At 37.7% G+C, this 22500-nt stretch overlaps 1 protein-coding gene across 2 annotated transcripts in view; it reads left to right on the top strand.

Annotated features, from left to right (window-relative positions):
• Window positions 1–11773: 11773 nt before the first annotated feature.
• The window catches only part of erbb3a (erb-b2 receptor tyrosine kinase 3a), a 95834-nt gene continuing 85107 nt past the window's right edge, over window positions 11774–22500 (top strand). For both annotated transcript variants that reach the window (XM_061977637.2, XM_061977636.2), the window contains exon 1: window positions 11774–12006. In XM_061977637.2, coding sequence (XP_061833621.1) covers window positions 11925–12006 — 82 coding nt within the window. In that variant the 5' untranslated portion in view covers window positions 11774–11924. The remainder of the gene's footprint in view (window positions 12007–22500) is intronic.

Genomic DNA, 22500 nt, shown 5'->3' with positions numbered 1-22500 from the left:
ATAACATTGCCCCTTGAGGAGATATGATTTTTTTTAAATGTGAGAAAAAGGTTTTCTCTCTCCAACTGCGTCATTCGTCACCACGAAGAACCCAAAACCACTTCCTGATATTTGGGCGCTGACAAAGTGCAAAAGGCCAAACAATAAAGTGATAAAAATCAATCTTGGTTTACAAGCTGAGGAGTGCTGAGGAGTGGAGGCTCCAAAGTCCACCAGGTCACCTCAAACCGCCATCTTGTTAGTTCTTATTGTTCGCTGGGGGTTTTCTCCGAGAAAGCGGCTGATAACATCGCAGCAGAAACAACAACAACAACAGCAGGAACAACAACGGCAGACACAACAACAGCAGAAGCAACAACAACAATAACAGCAAAAACAACAGCAAGAACAACAACAACAACAGCAGGAACAACAACAACAACAACAACAACAGCAGCAGCAGAAACAACAACAGCAGAAAAACAACAGCAGAAATAACAACAACAGAAACAACAACAACAGCAGAAACAACAACAGCAGAAACAAAAGCAACAACAACAGCAGAAACAACAGCAACAGCAGAAAGAAAAAAAAAACCAGCAGCAGAAACAACATTGGAAGAAACAACAACAGCAGAAACAACAACAACAGCAGAAACAACAACAACAGCAGAAACAACAACAGCAGAAACAAAAGCAACAACAACAGCAGAAACAACAGCAACAGCAGAAAAAAGAAAAAAAACAGCAGCAGAAACAACATTGGAAGAAACAACAACAGCAGAAACAACAACAGCAGAAACAACAACAACAGCAGAAACAACAACAACAGCAAAAACAACAACAATAACAGCAGAAACAACAACAATTACAGAAATAACAACAGCAGAAACAACAAAAGCAGAAACAACATCAGAAAAACAACAACAGCAGAAACATCAACAGCAGAAACAACAGCAACAGCAGAAACAACAGCAACAGCAGCAGCAACAACAACAGCAGAAACAACAACAGCAGAAACCACAGCAGAAACAACAGCAAAACAACAGCAACAACAGAAAAAACAACAGCAGCAACAACAACAACAACAGCATAGACAGCAACGGCAGAAACAATAACAACACAAACAACAACAATAGCAGAAACAACAACAACAGCGTAAACAAAAGCAGAAACAACAACAGCAGAAACAACACCACCAGCGGAAACAAAAGCAGAAACAACAGCAACAGCAGAAACAACAATAGCAGAAACAACAGCAGAAATAACAACAACAGCATAAACAACAGCAACAACAGCAGAAACAACAACAACAACAGCATAAACAACAGCAACAACAGCAGAAATAACAGCAACAGCAGAAACAACAGCAACAACAGCAGAAACAATAACAGCAGCAACAACAGCGGAAACAACAGCAGAAACAACAACAACAACAACAACAGCAGAAACAATAACAGCAGCAACAACAGCAGCAACAACAGCAGAAACAATAACAGCAAAAACAACAACAACGACAGAAACAACAACAGCAGCAGCAGAAACAACAACAGCAATAATAATAACAACAACAACAACAGCAGAAACAATAGCAGCAGCAACAACAGCAGAAACAATAACAGCAGAAACAACAACAATGACAGAAACAACAACAGCAATAATAACAACAACAACAACAGCAGCAGAAACAATAACAGCAGCAACAACAGCAGAAACAACAACAACGACAGAAACAACAACAGCAGCAGCTGAAACAACAACAGCAATAATAACAACAACAGCAGAAACAATAACAACAGCAGAAACAACAACAACGACAGAAACAACAACAGCAGCAGCAGAAACAACAACAGCAATAATAATAACAACAACAACAACAGCAGAAACAATAGCAGCAGCAACAACAGCAGAAACAATAACAGCAGAAACAACAACAATGACAGAAACAACAACAGCAATAATAACAACAACAACAACAGCAGCAGAAACAATAACAGCAGCAACAACAGCAGAAACAACAACAACGACAGAAACAACAACAGCAGCAGCTGAAACAACAACAGCAATAATAACAACAACAGCAGAAACAATAACAACAGCCGAAACAACAACAACGACAGAAACAACAACAGCAGCAGCAGAAACAACAACAGCAATAACAACAACAACAACAAGCACGTTTTAAGGCGTCTCTTTGCAGGAAATTCCCTCATGGACACGATGTGTTGAAGCGTGACAAGGCTCCTTTCAGTAACACTCCTGTGTGTCATTGTTAGTCACAGCTGCCTGAAAGTACAACCAAGCCCCTTTTTTATTACACACTTTTAAAGCAAATATCTTAACATTTGCTTCTTTCAACGCGTTGATATCACACTCCTGAAATCATCTGATATCACAGCAGACATTGATACTGGAATGTAATTACAAGTGTGTGTGTTAGATTGTTTTCTATAAATTGTGTCTTTATGACTAAAGCTTTTGCACTGAATTTATGTAACTCAATTATTTTTGGTTGAATTTTGTGAACTGAATTTTTATTTTTACATCAAATTATGCTGACAATTTCATTGGAAAAAAAAACAAACGTGTTAGCAAAATGCTAAAGGGACATGGGGAATTTTTTTTGGTATTTTTTGTATTTTTTTTTTTTTAGACATCTCGTGCGCACGCGAAACTTTTTATAAAGTTATATAAAAAATATATATTATTTTTTTTATTTTTTTTATAACCTCATAAAAAGTTTCTCATGCGCACGAGATACATGTCTAAAAAAATAAAATAAAATAAATAAATTATAAAAAAACATTTCTCCCCCTATGTCCCTTTAGGAGCTCCGTACGTATGTTTAAAAATTCAGTGTAAAAAAAATCAGTGTAAAAAAAATTCAGAGCTGAAAAATTCAATGTCGGAAATATGCTGCTTCAAAAAGCAAGACAGTAAAAAACTAAACAGCTCATCTCAAAAACAGAATAAACTTTATTTATTTTTTACTGAATTATGAATATGATTATAATTATAATTATACTATATCATATACACAAACGCCGAGGGTAAAAAACATCCACATATTGGATATAATATCACTGTTCTGCAGAACTTTGTTGTAGAAATCTACCTGCGTCTGACACTTGCTCTCAGGCTTTACATGATGGCATGTATACTAGAATAAGTATCAAGAGTACTAAAACCCTTTTCAACATCAATAATACATTCCACTTTTCTGCTGCTCCCTAATTTCCGTTCCGCATTTTCCTTCAACACATCCACAGGTCTGTGGATTCTCACACAGTTGCTTTTAGCTGCTGGCATTACACGACAGGCTCTTCTCACTCTTTCCTGTGTCTCCCTCTCACAGACAACAAGCGCACCTTCTTACACACGTCACATACTGTCACACACGTATACGTCCTCCCCGAGCAGAGAGGTAGCAGCATGGCTAACGTTAGCTGTGATGCTATATGGCAGCTGTGCGAGCAACGTTCCCTCTAAGGTGCGCGCCTGTGCAATTGCGCACTGCTCAAGCGTCCTCTGCGCACGGCAAATCTATGCCACGCACAAAATCAAATAAAAAAATAAGCGCATAACAATTTTCGACACACGGACACGACAGAGGAAACAGTTTTCGTCATCATTGTTCAAATATTGTAACGTCTGTCGAGACGCTTATCTCCATTCGGTGCCACACGTCCACACCATCAAAATGCCGAGGCAAACATTTCCAGATCAACACCGTATGAAAAAAAATTGTGATTTTTTTAGTTGTGATTTCCTTCTCTGCATGAAAGTTTAAAAGTAGCATATATTAATGCAGTATGAAGAAGAATGTTTTAATGTAGACACATAGAATCATCATACTGCTGTGATTATATGCATCAAGTGTTCATTCAAGGCGAAGGCAAAATATCCACATAGATATCGTGTATCGCAATATGGCCTTAAAATATCGCAATATTAAAAAAAGGCCATATCGCCCAGCCCTAGTTCAATGATGCCATTTCTGTTTGTCATGTATAATTTTGTCTATTTTGTGTTTATCCTTGAATAAACAGGTCAGTTTCTTGTTACCAACCATTGTGTATTATTCAAACTCCCCTAATTCAGCTGGCTAGTTGTTATCAAGAGTACTAAAACCCTTTTCAACATGATTCTGACAACTAAGTAGGCTAAATAACTTTAAACTTCAATACATGCTCGGATAGGCCAGTATCGGTCAGTATTGGTATCGGATCGGAAGTACAAAAACATCGGTATCGGATCGGAAGTGCAAAAACCTGGATCGGGACATCCCTACTTCAGTCTTAATTTACCGGAAGTGAGCCTTGCATTTTGAAGCAGCTAAAATTTTGACACTGAATTTTTCAGCACTTAATGTTTTTACACTGAATTTTTCAGCACTTAATGTTTTTAAACTGAATTTTTCAGCACTGAATTTTTATCACCGGATTTTTTTACACTTAATTTCCATACACTGAATTTTTTAAACTGAGTTTTTTTTACACATAATTGTTCAGCACTGATTTTTTTTTACACTTAATTATTATACACTGAATTTTTTACACTGATTTTTTTACACTGAATTTCTTACACTGAATTTTTTTGCGCTGAATTTTTTTTACACTGAATTTTTCAACACTGATTTGTTTTACACAGAATTCTTTACCCATAATTTCTACACGCTGAATTTTTTTTACATTGACTTTTTCCAACACTGAATTTTTTTTACATTTTAATTTTTATACACTGAATTCTTTTACACTTAACTTTTCAGCACTGAATTTTTTCACATTTAATTTTATACACTTAAGTTATTACACTGAATTTTTTTTACATTAAATTTTTATACGCTGAATTTGTTTTACACTGAATTTTTTACATTGACTTTTTCCAACACTGAATTTTTTTTACATTTTAATTTTCATACACTGAATTCTTTTACACTTAACTTTTCAGCACTGAATTTTTTCACATTTAATTTTATACACTTAAGTTATTACACTGAATTTTTTACCCACAATTTTTATACACTGAATTTTTTTGTACACTAAATTTTTCAACACTGAATTTTTTACACTGAATTTTTTACCCAGAATTTCTGCACGCTGAATTTTTTTTACACTGACTTTTTCCATCACTGGATTTTTTAACATTTAATTTTTATACTCTGAATTCTTTTACACTGAACTTTTCAGCACTGAATTTTTTCACATTTAATTTTATACACTTAAGTTTTTACACAGAATTTTTTTTACACTGAATTTCTTCACATTTAATTCCTATACACTGAATTTTTTTTTTTTACATTTAATTTTTATACTCTGAATTCTTTTACACTGAACTTTTCAGCACTGAATTTTTTCACATTTCATTTTTATACACTGAATTTTTTTTACACTGAATTTCTTCACATTTAATTCTTATACACTGAATTTTTTTTACATTACATTTTTATACTCTGAATTCGTTTACACTGAACTTTTCAGCACTGAATTTTTTCACATTTCATTTTTAGACACTTAAGTTTTTACACTGAATTTTTTTACACTGAATTTTTTACCCAGATTTTATACACTGAATTTTTTTACACTGAATTTTTTCCACATTTGATTTTTATACACTGAATTTTTTACTCTGAATTGTTTACACATTATTTTTTTTACACTGAATGTTTTTACCCAGATTTTTTATACGCTGAATTTTTTTTCCAATGAATTTTTTTTCCTCTGAATTTTTTAACATTTAATTCTTATACTCTGAATTTTTTTTTACATTTAATTTTTATACTCTGAATTCTTTTACACTGAACTTTTCAGCACTGAATTTTTTCACATTTAATTTTATACACTTAAGTTTTTACACAGAATTTTTTTTACACTGAATTTCTTCACATTTAATTCCTATACACTGAATTTTTTTTTTTTACATTTAATTTTTATACTCTGAATTCTTTTACACTGAACTTTTCAGCACTGAATTTTTTCACATTTCATTTTTATACACTGAATTTTTTTTACACTGAATTTCTTCACATTTAATTCTTATACACTGAATTTTTTTTACATTACATTTTTATACTCTGAATTCGTTTACACTGAACTTTTCAGCACTGAATTTTTTCACATTTCATTTTTAGACACTTAAGTTTTTACACTGAATTTTTTTACACTGAATTTTTTACCCAGATTTTATACACTGAATTTTTTTACACTGAATTTTTTCCACATTTGATTTTTATACACTGAATTTTTTACTCTGAATTGTTTACACATTATTTTTTTTACACTGAATGTTTTTACCCAGATTTTTTATACGCTGAATTTTTTTTCCAATGAATTTTTTTTCCTCTGAATTTTTTAACATTTAATTCTTATACTCTGAATTTTTTTTTACATTTAATTTTTATACTCTGAATTCTTTTACACTGAACTTTTCAGCACTGAATTTTTTCACATTTCATTTTTATACACTTAAGTTTTTACACTGAATTTTTTTACCCAGAATTTTTTACCCAGAATTTTTATACCCAAATTTTTTTTACACTTAATTTTTTTACATTTCATTTTTGTAAACTGAATTTTTTTTACACTGAATTATTTTCACATTTAATTTTTATACACTGAATTTTTTACACTGAATTTTTAAACGCTGAATTTTTTTTACACTGAATTTTTCAACACTGATTTTTTTTAACATTTAATTTTTATAGCCTGAATTTTTTTACACTGAATTATTTCACATTTGATTCGTATACTCTGAATTTTTATACACTGATTTTTTTTTACACTGAATTTTTTTTACCCTGAATTTTTATACACACACATTTTGCTAATACATTTGTTTTCCAATGCTATTGTCAACATACTTTGATGTAATAAAGTTCCGTTCACAAAATTCAAACGCAGAGGCAGCCTGTTAAACAGGCATGCCTGTTGATTCATTCGAGCACTGCTGCCCCCTAGCTGGAGGCGTGTGTATTGTTCAAGCACAAATAAAGACACTAATACTGAATATATCCCAATATATAGAAATATTTTCGGATATTAAAGACTGTTTATGCCCCATCACAGCAATACCTCTGACGTCATGTAGTTAGTTATTAGTGGATTGGTCAAACAGAGTCATGTGACAGTGGACGCTTTAACGGACCAGCAGAATAGTTTCTGCCAGCAGTAATCAATAGATGATAAACAAATATCATGATCATATAATTAAATGTAGCGATGGGAATCAAGAAAACATTTTCAGTTCCGATACGGAACCGATATTAGAGCCATGAGAGTTGGCCGATAACCGTGTCAGTCCGATATTAATCTTAGTACATACATACATTATTTTGTAGTGTGATATGTTACAAAAGGGTTGATCAAGTGACATTTGTCATAGAACAATAGTTGGTATGAAAAACATAAAAGTACAAACATTCATTATTTAGTAGTGTTAGAAAATTTTTAATCAAGTGAAATTAGTAAAACAGAGAACAATGATAGGTATAATAGGTATTTATCAAATTATGCATGATGCAGTAGGTTGAATGATGCGGACACGTTTGTTACTGGATACCTTCTAATACGCTTCTGCCTTGGAGACTTTGTATGTGTAATTAGTATGCAACTAAAAGTATTTTATACTTGTTTGTATTGACAAATGTGCTGTTTTATTGTTATATTATTATTACATATGTCTAGCTTTTGGTGCTCAGCTGTTGTGTAGCTGCAAGCTCCTAGTTGCCTATAGCCTAGCATGTTTACTTTTTGTAAATGACTAAATTAGAAGAAATTGTGTGCTTATTGGACATTTAGATCCTAACTGGCTGTCCAGCTTTGCACAAGCAACCACGCTGCAGGACTGCTTATATAGCACACGATGTCTCACACACACACACAAGATAATACGCTGCAGGACTGCTTGTATCACACATGATTTCACACACACAAGTAAACACGCTGCAGGACTGCTTGTATCGCACATTACATCACACACAAGTAAACACGCCGCAGGACTGCTTGTATCACACATGATATCACACACAAGTAAACACGCTGCAGGACTGCTTTTATCACACATGATATCACACACAAGTAAACATGCTGCACATGATGTCACACACAAGAAAACACGCTGCAGGACTGCTTGTATTGCACATGATATCACACACAAGTATTCATGCTGCAGGACTGCTTGTATTGCACATGATATCACACACTAGTATACATGCTGCAGGACTGCTTGTATCGCACATGATATCACACACGAGTAAACACGTTGCAGGACTGCTTGTATCGCACATGATATCACACACAGGTAAACACGTCACAGGACTGCTTTCATCACACATGATATCACACACAAGTAAACACGCTGCAGGACTGCTTGTATCACACATGATATCACACACACAAGTAAACACGTTGCAGGAATGCTTGTATCGCACACGATATCACGCACAGGTAAACACGTCACGGGACTGCTTTTATCACACATGATATCACACACAAGTAAACACGCTGCAGGACTGCTGGTATCACACATGATATCACACACAAGTAAACACACTGCAGGACTGCACACATGATATCACACACAAGTAAACACGCTGCAGGGCTGCTTGTATCGCACATTATATCACACACACAAGTAAACACGTTGCAGGACTGCTTGTATCACACATGATATCACGCACAGGTAAACACGTCACGGGACTGCTTTTATCACACATGATATCACACACAAGTAAACATGCTGCAGGACTGCTTGTATCGCACATGATATCACACACACAAGTAAACACGTTGCAGGACTGCTTGTATCGCACATGATATCACGCACAGGTAAACACGTCACGGGACTGCTTTTATCACACATGATATCACACAAGTAAACACGCTGCAGGACTGCTGGTATCACACATGATATCACACTGAAGTAATGGTGCTGCAGGACGGCTTTTATTGCACATGATATCACACACAAGCAAACATGCTGCACATGATGTCATACACAAGAAAACACGCTGCAGGACTGATTGTATTGCACATGATATCACACACTGCTGCAGGACCGCTTGTATCGCACATGATATCACACACGAGTAAACACGTTGCAGGACTGCTTGTATCGCACATGATATCACACACAGGTAAACACGTCACAGGACTGCTTTTATCACACATGGTATCACACACAAGTAAACACGCTCCAGGACTTCTTGTATCACACATGATATCACACACAAGTAAACACGCTGCAGGACTGCACACATGATATCACACACAAGTAAACACGCTGCAGGACTGCTTGTATCGCACATGATATCACACACTCAAGTAAACACGTTGCAGGACTGCTTGTATCGCACATGATATCACGCACAGGTAAACACGTCACGGGACTGCTTTTATCACACATGATATCACACACAAGTAAACACGCTGCAGGACTGCTTGTATCACACATGATATCACACAAAAGTAATGGTGCTGCAGGACGGCTTTTATTGCACATGATATCACACACAAGCAAACATGCTGCACATGATGTCATACACAAGAAAACACGCTGCAGGACTGCGTGTATTGCACATGATATCACACACAAGTAAACACGCTGCAGGGCTGCTTGTATCGCACATGATATCACACACACAAGTAAACACGTTGCAGGAATGCTTGTATCGCACATGATATCACGCACAGGTAAACACGTCACGGGACTGCTTTTATCACACATGATATCACACACAAGTAAACATGCTGCAGGACTGCTTGTATCGCACATGATATCACACACACAAGTAAACACGTTGCAGGAATGCTTGTATCGCACATGATATCACGCACAGGTAAACACGTCACGAGACTGCTTTTATCACACATGATATCACACACAAGTAAACACGCTGCAGGACTGCTTGTATCACACATGATATCACACTGAAGTAATGGTGCTGCAGGACGGCTTGTATCACACATGATATCACACACAAGCAAACACGCTGCACATGATATCACACATTTTACGTGCAAGCACATATCATCCCATACTTGTTTTTTTGCAGATATCGGACCAATATCAATAATGTATTGGGACGCCCATAATTGGAATGAAAACATGTGTTGCAAATTGTCCAAAACGTAAATCTAATGTAAATTCAATTGTAAATTAAATTAAATTAAATTATAATTAAAAACATATATTTTATATATATTTATATACAGTATTGACACTGTAAAAGAAAAAGGTGGAGTTGATGACAACAATCAAATCTGGTCAAAAATAATCATGATGTCATCAGACAGCCAAAGATTGTAAGTAGTTTAAAGACGTTTACAGTATGAAACACAATGTAATAAAAGGAATACTAGTACAGTATATGATGCACTGATCTTTTGACCTGTTGTTAAATTGGAATTATTTGTGCGATAAACACGTCCTTTGTGACTTTTATTGTGTTGCTGTGGAAAGGTAAATCTAAGTGGCGTAAATGAAGCACATTATTACACACCAGTGGAAAATAAATTAGGTATATAGTAGAAATGGATAAAAATGGAGTAATAATACGCAGTCTTTGTGTTTTCATAGTCAATGCTTTGGTTTTGTCCCTTTCATTGAAATCAGAGAGAAAGAGACATGGATAGGGAGAGAGAGAGAAAGAGAGATCGAGAAAAAAGAAAGACAGAGAGAATGACAGAGAGAGAAAAAGACAGAAAAACTGAAAAAATGAGAGAGAAAGGGAGAAAAAGAGAGTAAAACATACGAAGAGAGAAAGAGAAAGTAAGTGAGTGAGAAAGAGAGGAATAAGGAAACAGAGAGAAAGAAGGAGAGAGAGAAAGAGAGAAAGAAAGGGAGAGAGAGAAAAAAATGAAAGAAAGAGAGAGAGAGAGAACGAGGTATCGAGAGAGGGAGAGAAAGAGAGATAATTAGAGAAAAAGATAGAAAGGGAGCGAAAGAGAGAGAGGAAGAGAGAGAGAAAGAAATAGAGTTACAAAAAGCAACGGAGAGAGAGAAAGAGAGATCATTTGAGAAAAGAAGAGAAAAAGAGAGAAAAAGAAAGAAAGAAGTAAAGGGGAAAGAAGAAGAGAGAGTGAAAGATAGGAGAAAAGTGAGAGATAAATAAAGCCCCTTTGAATTGAACTGAATTGAATTGAGGGAGAGAGGGAGAGAGAGAGAGACCAAGAAAAAAGAGAGAAAGAGAAAAAGAGCAAAAGAAAGAGAGACAGAAAGAAAGCGGTATAGAGAAAGACAGAACAACTGAAAACAAGAGAAAGGAAGGGAGAAAAGAGTAAGACATAGAAAGAGAGAAAGATAAAGTGAGTGAGTGAGATGGAGAGAGAGAAAGAGAGAGAAAGAAACAGAGAGAGACAGAAAGACGTACAGATAAAGCGAGGGAGGGAGAGAAAGACTGATAATTAGAGAAAAAGATAGAAAAGGAGCAAAAGAAAGAAAGAGAGAGAAAGGAAGAAAGTTACAGAAAGCAACAGAGAAAGAGAGATAATTTGAGAAAAGGAGAGAAAAAGACAGAAAGAAAGAAACAAGTAAAGGGAAGAGATGAAGAGAGAGTGAAATAGAGAAAGAGAGAGAGAGAGGTAGGGAGACAGGCAGAGAGAGAGTGAGACAGATAGCGAGAGAGAGAGAGAGGCGGGGAGAGAGAGAGAGAGAGAGAGAGAGAGAGAGAGAGAGAGAGAGAGAGAGAGAGAGAGAGAGAAAGAGAGTGTGATTGGCCCCCAGTGTTGCTCCAATCACTGCTGGACTCATTTCAATGTGTCAGAGTTGAGAGAGAAGAGACAGAGTTGAGAGAGAAGACGACTGGCAAGACTTCTTCTTCTTCTTCTTCTTCTTCTTCAGTGGTCACCACATGGACTGTAGCAGACTTCTTCTTCAGATCCTCCACTCCACATGGACTGTAGCAGACTCCATAGTCCCAGCAGGATGGTGAGACAGGTGTGAGTCAGGATGACAGCAGAGAGCAGCAAGGTGCGACAGGTGCTGCTGGCCTGCATGCTGCTGCAGGGCTGCGCTGCTCAGACACAAGGAGGTGGGCTCACACACACCGAATTAAATAAGGAAATCAGTTTAGTCCTCTATTGCCGATAACACAACACCTGTTCCGCCGCTACACAATCCCAACCTGCTCCGCAAACTTCTAAACCTGTTTGCTGTGACTCACCTGCACCTCTCCCACAACGCTGTGGGGTGGCGTTTATCTCACCTGTCCGTCACACGCTTGTGAAACATTTCGGCACGCATCTCAGGAATGCTCCCTTTTCAAACCAAAGTGGGTCAATAATTGCGCAATTAAGTTGTTGCTTATTTTGGATGCTGCAATAGTGTAGTATTTGTGTAGTAATATTTTAGTATCATTTCTTATTTTTCATTTTTTAAATTAATTTTTTTTTTAATAATGATAAAAAACAGTTATTAAGGTTTTTTTTATATGTCTCTGTATTATTTTTAATATTGACATTACTTACAATGAAACGATAACAAATAATACAATTAATTAAATCATAATATACAGTACACAAAAAGGTTAACCCTCATTTATTGTATCTATTTTAATTATAATAAAAACATATTTAAATACTGTATGTATACCAAAACTATAGTGTAAAATATATTTATTTGAATTATATATTACTGTATGTATACCAAATTACTATGATATACTTTAAATACTGTAAATATATTGCAAATCATATTCATTTTGGGTTAAAATAACAACCAACATAAATACTGTATGTACATCAAAAAATTTAATATACTATTAATATACTGTAAATTATATTTATTTATTAAAAACTTAAATACTGTGTGTAAAGTATACTAAAATATATCATATATTGCAAATTATATTTATTTCAATTATAATGCAAATAAATTAGATACTGTATGTTAAGTATACACAAAATATAGCAAATAATGACAAGTTACACTAAAAATAATTCAAGCCTCCTTAATTACATAGAATTATAATTAAACACACATATTTTATATATATTTATATACAGTATTTACACTGTAAAAGAAAAGGGTGAAGGTGATGACAAAAACAAATCTGGTCAAAAACAATCATAATGTCATCAGACAGCACTACACTATGACACACAATGTCATAAAAGGAATGCTAGTACAGTAAATGATGCACTGATCTTTTGACCTGTTGTCAAGTTGGAATTGTTTGTCTGGTAAACACATCGATTGTGCCTTTTATTGTTGTGCTGTGGAAAGGTGAATTTGTGTGTGCACCTGTGTGCCCACCTGTGTGTCGCCTGTATGTCCACCTGTGTGTCTACCTGTGTGTCTCCTGTGTGTGCACTTATGTGTGTGTCTACCTGTGTGTCTCCTATGTGTCTACCTGTGTGTCTCCTATGTGTCTACCTGTGTGTCTCCTATGTGTCTACCTGTGTGTCTCCAGTGTGTCCACCTGTGTGTCTCCAGTGTGTCTCCTATGTGTCTACCTGTGTGTCTCCAGTGTGTCTCCAGTGTGTCTCCAGTGTCTCCTATGTGTCCACCTGTGTGTCTCCAGTGTGTCTCCTATGTGTCTACCTGTGTGTCTCCTATGTGTCTACCTGTGTGTCCCCAGTGTGTCTCCTGTGTGTCCCCAGTGTGTCTCCTATGTGTCTACCTGTGTGTCTCCTATGTGTCTACCTGTGTGTCCACCCGTGTGTCTCCAGTGTGTCTCCTATGTGTCCACCTGTGTGTCTCCAGTGTGTCTCCTATGTGTCTACCTGTGTGTCTCCAGTGTGTCTCCAGTGTCTCCTATGTGTCCACCTGTGTGTCTCCAGTGTGTCTCCTATGTGTCCACCTGTGTGTCCACCTGTGTGTCACCTGTGTGTCACCTGTGTGTCCACCTGTGTGTCACCTGTATGTCCACGTGTGTGTCCACTTGTGTGTCTCCAGTGTGTCAACTGTGTGTCCACCTGTGTGTCACCTGTATGTCCACCTGTATGTCCACCTGTGTGTCCACCTGTGTGTCACCTGTGTGTACACCTGCGTGTCCACCTGTGTGTCACTTGTGTGTACACCTGTGTGTCACCTGTATGTCCACCTGTGTGTCACCTGTGTGTCACTTGTGTGTACACCTGTGTGTACACCTGTGTGTCTCCTGTGTGTCCACCTGTGTGTCACCTGTGTGTCACCTGTGTACACCTGTGTGTCCACCTGTGTGTCCACCTGTGTGTCCACCTGTGTGTCACCTGTATGTCCACCTGTGTGTCCACCTGTGTGTCACCTGTGTGTCACCTGTGTGTCCACCTGTGTGTCACTTGTGTGTACACCTGTGTGTCACCTGTATGTCCACCTGTGTGTCCACCTGTGTGTCTCCAGTGTGTCAACTGTGTGTCCACCTGTGTGTCTCCTGTGTGTCTCCTATGTGTCTACCTGTGTGTCTACCTGTGTGTCTCCTATGTGTCTACCTGTGTGTCTACCTGTGTGTCTCCTATGTGTCTACCTGTGTGTCTCCAGTGTGTCTCCAGTGTCTCCTATGTGTCCACCTGTGTGTCTCCAGTGTGTCTCCTATGTGTCCACCTGTGTGTCCACCTGTGTGTCACCTGTATGTCCACCTGTGTGTCCACCTGTGTGTCTCCAGTGTGTCACCTGTATGTCCACCTGTGTGTCCACCTGTGTGTCACTTGTATGTCCACCTGTGTGTCACCTGTATGTCCACCTGTGTGTCACCTGTGTGTCACTTGTGTGTACACCTGTGTGTCACCTGTATGTCCACCTGTGTCTCTTGTGTGTACACCTGTGTGTCACCTGTATGTCCACATGTGTGTCACCTGTGTGTCACTTGTGTGTACACTTGTGTGTCACCTGTATGTCCACCTGTGTGTCCACCTGTGTGTCACCTGTGTGTCTCCAAGGTGTGTCAACTGTGTGTCCACCTGTGTCACCTGTATGTCCACCTGTGTGTCACTTGTGTGTACACCTGTGTGTCCACCTGTGTGTCTCCCTGTGTCACCTGTGTGTAATTCTTTTGACTTTGTGCACTATTTCCAGTCTCCTTTAGAGTGGTTCTGGTTACTTATTTTGCACAAGGTTGCAGCTGTTATTAATAACTTGCAAAATGGGAAATGGCTTTAATTAAATAACAGCTTCTATTCTGCTGTTTTACTGCAACTTCTCTAATTCAGTGGATTATTTTCGGTCTGATTTGGAGTTGTTCCGAGTATTTATTTTGAATAACAAATGTGGGTTTGTTGTCGGTTTGACTATCGGATCATTTTTGAATCTTTCAAATTGATCTCTGAGATAAACGTGATATTAATTTCCAAATCAAAATGGATTGTTCTCATCATGTTTACATCGGAGGTGATCCATCAAAAGCAAAGCATGTGCAGCGCAGTCATCCGCTCGCCGCCATTTGCATCGCGGAAGTCACGCCCGTCGTCGTTTGTTTTCTCGCACATTTTTTGCCGATGAGCAAGCACCTGCGCTCGCGCGGGTTCAGCCCGTGTGTGCGTACGTGCGTGCGCGTGCACGTGAGCAAGGTCGCGCCGAGTTTCTGTTTACCGGCTCATTGTCTCGCACTCTTAAGCTGTTTATCGCCTCCTCCTTCCTCCATTCTTCCTTCCAAAGTGGAATCTTGGTGACGACGACGCACAAACCCGATCCTCGCTTTGTTGTGTTGTTGTGTTGACTTGCACTTGTGCAGAGTCGAGGGTTTACGCTGAAAGTACACAACTTGTCACCGTATCATTTGGGGACCTTTGGTGCAAATTTTGATATTATGGATTGCTTGATAGGACTGGTTCCTATCAAGCAATCTTTATATACAAACCCCGTTTCCATATGAGTTGGGAAATTGTGTTAGATGTAAATATAAACGGAATACAATGATTTGCAAATCCTTTTCAACCCATATTCAGTTGAATATGCTACAAAGACAACATATTTGATGTTCAAACTCATAAACTTTTTTTTCTTTTTTGCAAATAATAATTAACTTACAAATTCATGGCTGCAACACGTGCCAAAGTAGTTGGGAAAGGGCATGTTCACCACTGTGTTACATCACCTTTTCTTTTAACAACACTCAATAAATGATTGGGAACTGAGGAAACTAATTGTTGAAGCTTTGAAAGTGGAATTCTTTCCCATTCTTGTTTTATGTAGAGCTTCAGTCGTTCAACAGTCCGGGGGTCTCCGCTGTCGAATTTTACGCTTCATAATGCGCCACACATTTTCGATGGGAGACAGGTCTGGACTGCAGGCGGACCAGGAAATTACCCGCACTCTTTTTTTTTTTACGAAGCCACGCTGTTGTAACACGTGCTGAATGTGGCTTGGCATTGTCTTGCTGAAATAAGCAGGGGCGTCCATGAAAAAGACGGCGCTTAGATGGCAGCGTATGTTGTTCCGAAACCTGTATGTACCTTTCAGCATTAATGGTGCCTTCACAGATGTGTAAGTTACCCATGCCTTGGGCACTAATGCACCCCCATACCATCACACATGCTGGCTTTTACACTTTGCGTCGATAACAGTCTGGATGGTTCGCTTCCCCTTTGGTCCGGATGACACGATGTCGAATATTTCCAAAAACAATTTGAAATGTGGACTCGTCAGACCACAGAACCCTTTTCCACTTTGCATGAGTCCATCTTAGATGATCTCGGGCCCAGAGAAGCCGGCGGCGTTTCTGGGTGTTGTTGATAAATGGCTTTCGCTTTGCATAGTAGAGCTTTAACTTGCACTTACAGATGTAGCGACCAACTGTATTTAGTGACACTCTGAAGTGTTCCTGAGCCCATGTGGTGATATCCTTTAGAGATTGATGTCGGTTTTTGATACAGTGCCGATCGAAGGTCACGGTCATTCAATGTTGGTTTCCGGCCATGCCGCTTACGTGCAGTGATTTCTCCAGATTCTCTAAACCTTTTGATGATATTATGGACCGTAGATGTTGAAATCCCTAAATTTCTTGCAATTGCACTTTGAGAAACGTTGTTCTTAAACTGTTCAACAATTTGCTCACGCAGTTGTGGACAAAGGGGTGTACCTCGCCCCATCCTTTCTTGTAAAAGACTGAGCATTTTATGGGAAGCTGTTTTTATACCCAATCATGGCACCCACCTGTTCCCAATTAGCCTGCACACCTGTGGGATGTTCCAAATAAGTGTTTGATGAGCATTCCTCAACTTTATCAGTATTTATTGCCACCTTTCCCAACTTCTTTGTCACGTGTTGCTGGCATCAAATTCTAAAGTTAATGATTATTTGCAAAAAAAAAAAAAATGTTTATCAGTTTGAACATCAAATATGTTGTCTTTGTAGCATATTCAACTGAATATGGGTTGAAAATGATTTGCAAATCATTGTATTCCGTTTATATTTACATCTAACAAGTAGATTTGAGAAGTCGGGCAAGTAGAAAAAAACCTTAACGTTGAACCTTGCATGTGTTGAGCTGCTGGCGCTTAAGGTTAGACGGCACTGTACATAGAGCAGTTCTGCTCGTTAGTAATAAATTCTAATGTTGGATGTTCACTCCTTCACACAGATGAGTATAGAAAAATATTTTCAACGGCCGAAAAGGGCTGGACTTGGAGAGGAGGTAGGCCTACAGTCCGGACCACAGGAGGTATTATCAAAACGGTGTAGACACTTAGAAATCTCATAAGGAAAGTGAAAATTAATTTGCTTCCAATACTTCCAGGCTTCAAATAGTGCCGCAGCTGTGGCAGTAAGAGAGGGCGAGGAGGAAGGGATAGTAAGTACGCAGGGAGAGGAGGAAGACAGGCAGCATGTAGAGCCAGCTAGGGCGGAGGGAACAGGTGAGACTCAGCAAACACTGAAAAATAAAGCAGGGTCAGATCAGAAATGCACTTTTCTCATGAAAAGGGTCCCATTTTATATTCTTATGTGCCTTATAGAGGGGACCACGACAAAACATAAAGCGACTGGTTTCGATCCAGAATGGCTAAAATGCCACAATTTAAGTCATGGCTGTATAACACCCAGCACGGTAAGCTCCAGTGTCTCCCTCTTCTCTGGAGGAGGGTCTGGCGAGCGAGACTAGCTCCAGTGCGACCTGTTCAGCAGCAGCAGGAGGAGGAGGAGGAGGAGGAGGTTGACTGACTGTGGCAGGACACCTCTGCCTCTGTTTCACTTTATGTTGCTGGTAAATACTATGGTTGTAGTAGTAGGCTAAAGTTAAATTGTTTAGTATGCACTAATTAAAGGGGCAGAGCTTTAAGAGACATTTGAGTTTTCATATTTTATAAGATATATTTTTTGTAAGAACCACAATTAATAAATATATTTCAGTGAATAACTAATTGTTCAAATCTGTATATAAATATGTACATAAAGTGTTGTTATTATATTCCAACTCCGCGTTCTTCTTGGTCATCGCCGCTGCCGCCCCCCGCCCTCGCCCCCCGACCACACCACCACAAATAGATGCCTGTCCTGTGGGAAACACTGTGTTTATATTGACATCTAACACAATGTCCCAACTCATATGGAAACGGGGTTTGTAATATAAAAAGAGCAATAGTTGTGTTTTTTTTGTTGAAGTATTATTAGAAGTGTTCCCCTCTTTCCTCTGCAGTGGACATGACACAATAGACCAGCATTCAGTGGCGATTATCGCCATCATTTGTGGTTTTATATGGTTTATAGGTGATTTCACAATAGCAGCAGCACTTGAAATACACTACATTTAAAAGTTTATTAGTTATTTGCTCTATTCAGCACCACAATATTATTTATTAGCTGTCATGACCTGTCACAGTAGGTCATGTCTTATTTTCAGTTTGTAGGCATTTTCCTGTATTTGGTGTTTTAGTTCCTGCCTTGCGCTCTTATTTTTGGCTGCACTTCCTGTTTTTTGTTTGTCTGTGTTCACCTGAAGTAACTTTACCGCCGCCTCTGAGCGCTGGCCCCACGCACCTGCTGTCGCTCAATAATCAAGTCTAAGTTTTCTGTTGTCGGGACATTGGGTGTTGTAGCGGTGGTGGTGATCCCAGTGCAGCAGGAGATGGCGTGCAGGCAAAAAGGTATTTAATCTCGGACAAAACACAAGACGAGTGCAGCTAGTGATGGGTTGATGAGGCGTCATGAAGCGTTTCGACACATTACAAAACTGTATTGATACTGTGTCGATACTGTGTCACTAAATACTGACATCTGCTGGACATTAAAAATCCCTACAGGCAACCTATGGACCGACTCAACTGACACTGATTTTATGCCCTAGTACAGGGGTCACCAACCTTTTTGAAACCAAAAACTACTTCTTGGGTACTGATTAATGCGAAGGGCTACCAGTTTGATACACACTTAAATAAATAAATATATTGTCATTTGTAAGTTACACGTAAGTGTGATTTAAACAAGAATAGCTAAATAAATAAATTTATATATATAAAAAAATGGGGTATTTCTGTCTGTCATTCCGTCGTACCTTTTTTTTTTCCTTTTACGGAAGGTTTTTTGTAGAGAATAAATGATGAAAAAAACACTTAATTGAACGGTTTAAAAGAGGAGAAAACACGAAAAAATTTCAAATAAAATTTGAAACATAGTTTATCTTCAATTTCGACTCTTTAAAATTCAAAATTCAACCGACAAAAAGAAAAGAAAAACTAGCTTATTAGAATCTTTTTGAAAAAATTTAAAAAAAGAATTTATGGAACATAATTGGTAATTTTTCCTGATTAAGATACATTTTAGAATTTTGATGACATGTTTTAAATTGGTTAAAATCCAATCTGCACTTTGTTAGAATATTTAACAAATTGGACCAAGCTATATTTCTAACAAAGACAAATCAGTATTTCTTCTAGATTTTCCAGAACAAAAATTTTAAAAGAAATTCAAAATACTTTGAAATAAGATTTAAATTTGATTCTACAGATTTTCTAGATTTGCCAGAATATTTTTTTTTGAATTTTAATCATAGTAAGTTTGAAGAAATATTTCACAAATATTCTTCGTCGAAAAAACAGAAGCTAAAATATTTATTATTCTTTACAAAAAAACAACAACAAAAAAAATACTTGAACATTGATTTAAATTGTCAGGAAAGAAGAGGAAGAAATTTAAAACGTAAAAAGGTAATTTGTTTAAAAATCCTAAAATCATTTTCAAGGTTGTATTTTTTCTCTAAAATTGTATTTCTAAAAGTAATAAGAAGCAAAGTAAAAAATAAATGAATTTATTTAAACAAGTGAAGACCCATCCATCCATCCATTTTCTACCGCTTATTCCAAGTGAAGACCAAGTCTTTAAAATATTTTCTTGGATTTTCAAATTCTATTTGAGTTTTGTCTCTTTTAGAATTAAAAATGTCGAGCAAAGCGAGACCAGCTTGCTAGTAAATAAATACAATTTAAAAAATAGAGGCAGCTCACTGGTAAGTGCTGCTCTTTGAGCTATTTTTAGAACAGGTCAGCGGGCGACTGATCTGGTCCTTACGGGCTACCTGGTGCCCGCGGGCACCGCGTTGGTGACCCCTGCCCTAGTATATACAATAATATAAACCAAGTCATTGTATTTCATGTAGGATTATTTCATATCTTCATTTAAATAAAAATATATTTTTATCTTTTTTAGATACAGTCAATAAATAATGTGAAAATGTATCATAACATGGAAATCTAAGAGAACGTGTTGTGGATGATTGTGGACTGGGAATTTTTTTTTAATTAATTTTTTTACACATTTGTATAAAAAAAAAAAAAAAAAAAAAGTTTTTCTGACGAATTACATTTTAGACGATTTCTCTTAGTTATTATTTCTCCAGCTGTAGAAAAGACACGCTCACAGGGCACAGACGAGGTGTCAGTGCGACACAGTTCGCGTATCGGTCACGAGACTAAAACAGCTCATGATCGGTCACGTGACTTTCTAAAAGCGGTACGCGCACCGGCACAGGGTTTTGCTCTATGAGCTCGACGCATGCGCCGATGCATCGGTGTTGCCGGACCCATCACTACAAAACACAAGACGAGTGCAGCAGAGGGATGCACTGGAGACACATAGGCGAAGGCCACGCAGTGACAAAATAACTAAAACAGGTTGCAATGAAAATAAACAGAAACACAACGGAGAGCAGCCATGGCGTTTTTTATGACAGGCATACTTGCCAACCTTGAGACCTCCGATTTCGGGAGGTGGGGGGTGGGGGCGTGGTCGGGGGTGGGGCAGGGCGTGGTTGGGGGCGTGGTTAAGAGGGGAGGAGTATATTGACAACTAGAATTCACCAAGTCAAGAATTTCATATATATATATATATATATATATATATATATATATATATATATATATATATATATATATATATATGTATATCCTGAAAATATGCAAACAAAACTGTGTTTAGATAATTGATACTTCAAACTTGCATAAATAAATATTAAGGAATATAACATAACTTGGCTTCTGAGAGCTTCAAAATATAATGAATAAAATGCTAAAGTTGTTGATAAACAAGCAATTATTTTAATAATTATATATGGTCATTTTAAATGAATTATTATGATCATTTAAAATGAATTATTTCAAATATGTTTATTTTAATATATAATTCTATGGCTGGATGTAATAAGGAGTCAGAAAAAATACAAATAAAAATACAATAAATGTTGATGTTTTTAGCAAAATATAGTAAAAATTTATTTTGTTTTTTTTTGTTTTTTTAATTAATAAATATATTTATTTTTAGGTAAGATAAACATAATAATACAATTTATCTCTAGTCTGGATGATTTAGTTCTTATCACCCTGTTGTCATAAAAAAAAGGCAGTCCTCACTCAGGTCCGCATGGAGCTGGAGGGGGCGTGGCCTCCAGCTCCGGCTGAAAATCGGGAGATTTTCGGGAGAATATTTGTCCCGGGAGGTTTTCGGGAGAGGCGCTGAATTTCGGGAGTCTCCCGGAAAATTCGGGAGGGTTGGCAAGTATGATGACAGGTGTCGGGGGTAACGCACATAAGACAGGAAGTGCAACCAAAATAAGAGCGCCAGACAGGAACTAAAACACCAAACACAGGAAAAACTCCAACAAACTCACAATAGGACCTGACTTCTTTTGACATGTCATGACAGCCTTGCACATACACTATATTGCCAAAAGTATTTGGCCATCTGCCTTGACTCAAATATGAACTTGAAGTGCCATCCCATTCCTAACCCATAGGATGATAATATGATGTCGGTCCACCTTTTGCAGCTATTACAGCTTCAACTCTTCTGGGAAGGCTGTCCACAAGGTTGCGGAGTGTGTTTTATAGGAATTTTCCACCATTCGTCCAAAAGCGCATTGGTGATGTCACACACTGATGTTGGTGGAGAAGGCCTGGCTCTCAATTCATCCCAAAGGTGTTCTATCGGGTTCAGGTCAGGACTCTGTGCAGGCCAGTCAAGTTCATCCACACCAGACTTTGTCATCCATGTCTTTATGGACCTTGCTTTGTGCACTGGTGCACAATCATGTTGGAAGAGTAAGGGGCCCGCTCCAAACTTTTCCCACAAGGTTTGGAGCATGGAATTGTCCAAAATGTTTTGGCATCCTGGAGCATTCAAA

This window comes from Nerophis lumbriciformis, linkage group LG18 (assembly GCF_033978685.3).
Source record: "Nerophis lumbriciformis linkage group LG18, RoL_Nlum_v2.1, whole genome shotgun sequence".
Classification (NCBI taxonomy): domain Eukaryota; kingdom Metazoa; phylum Chordata; class Actinopteri; order Syngnathiformes; family Syngnathidae; genus Nerophis; species Nerophis lumbriciformis.
The sequence above is the reverse complement of the archived record's forward strand: the minus strand, read 5'-3'. Positions and strand labels throughout refer to the sequence as shown.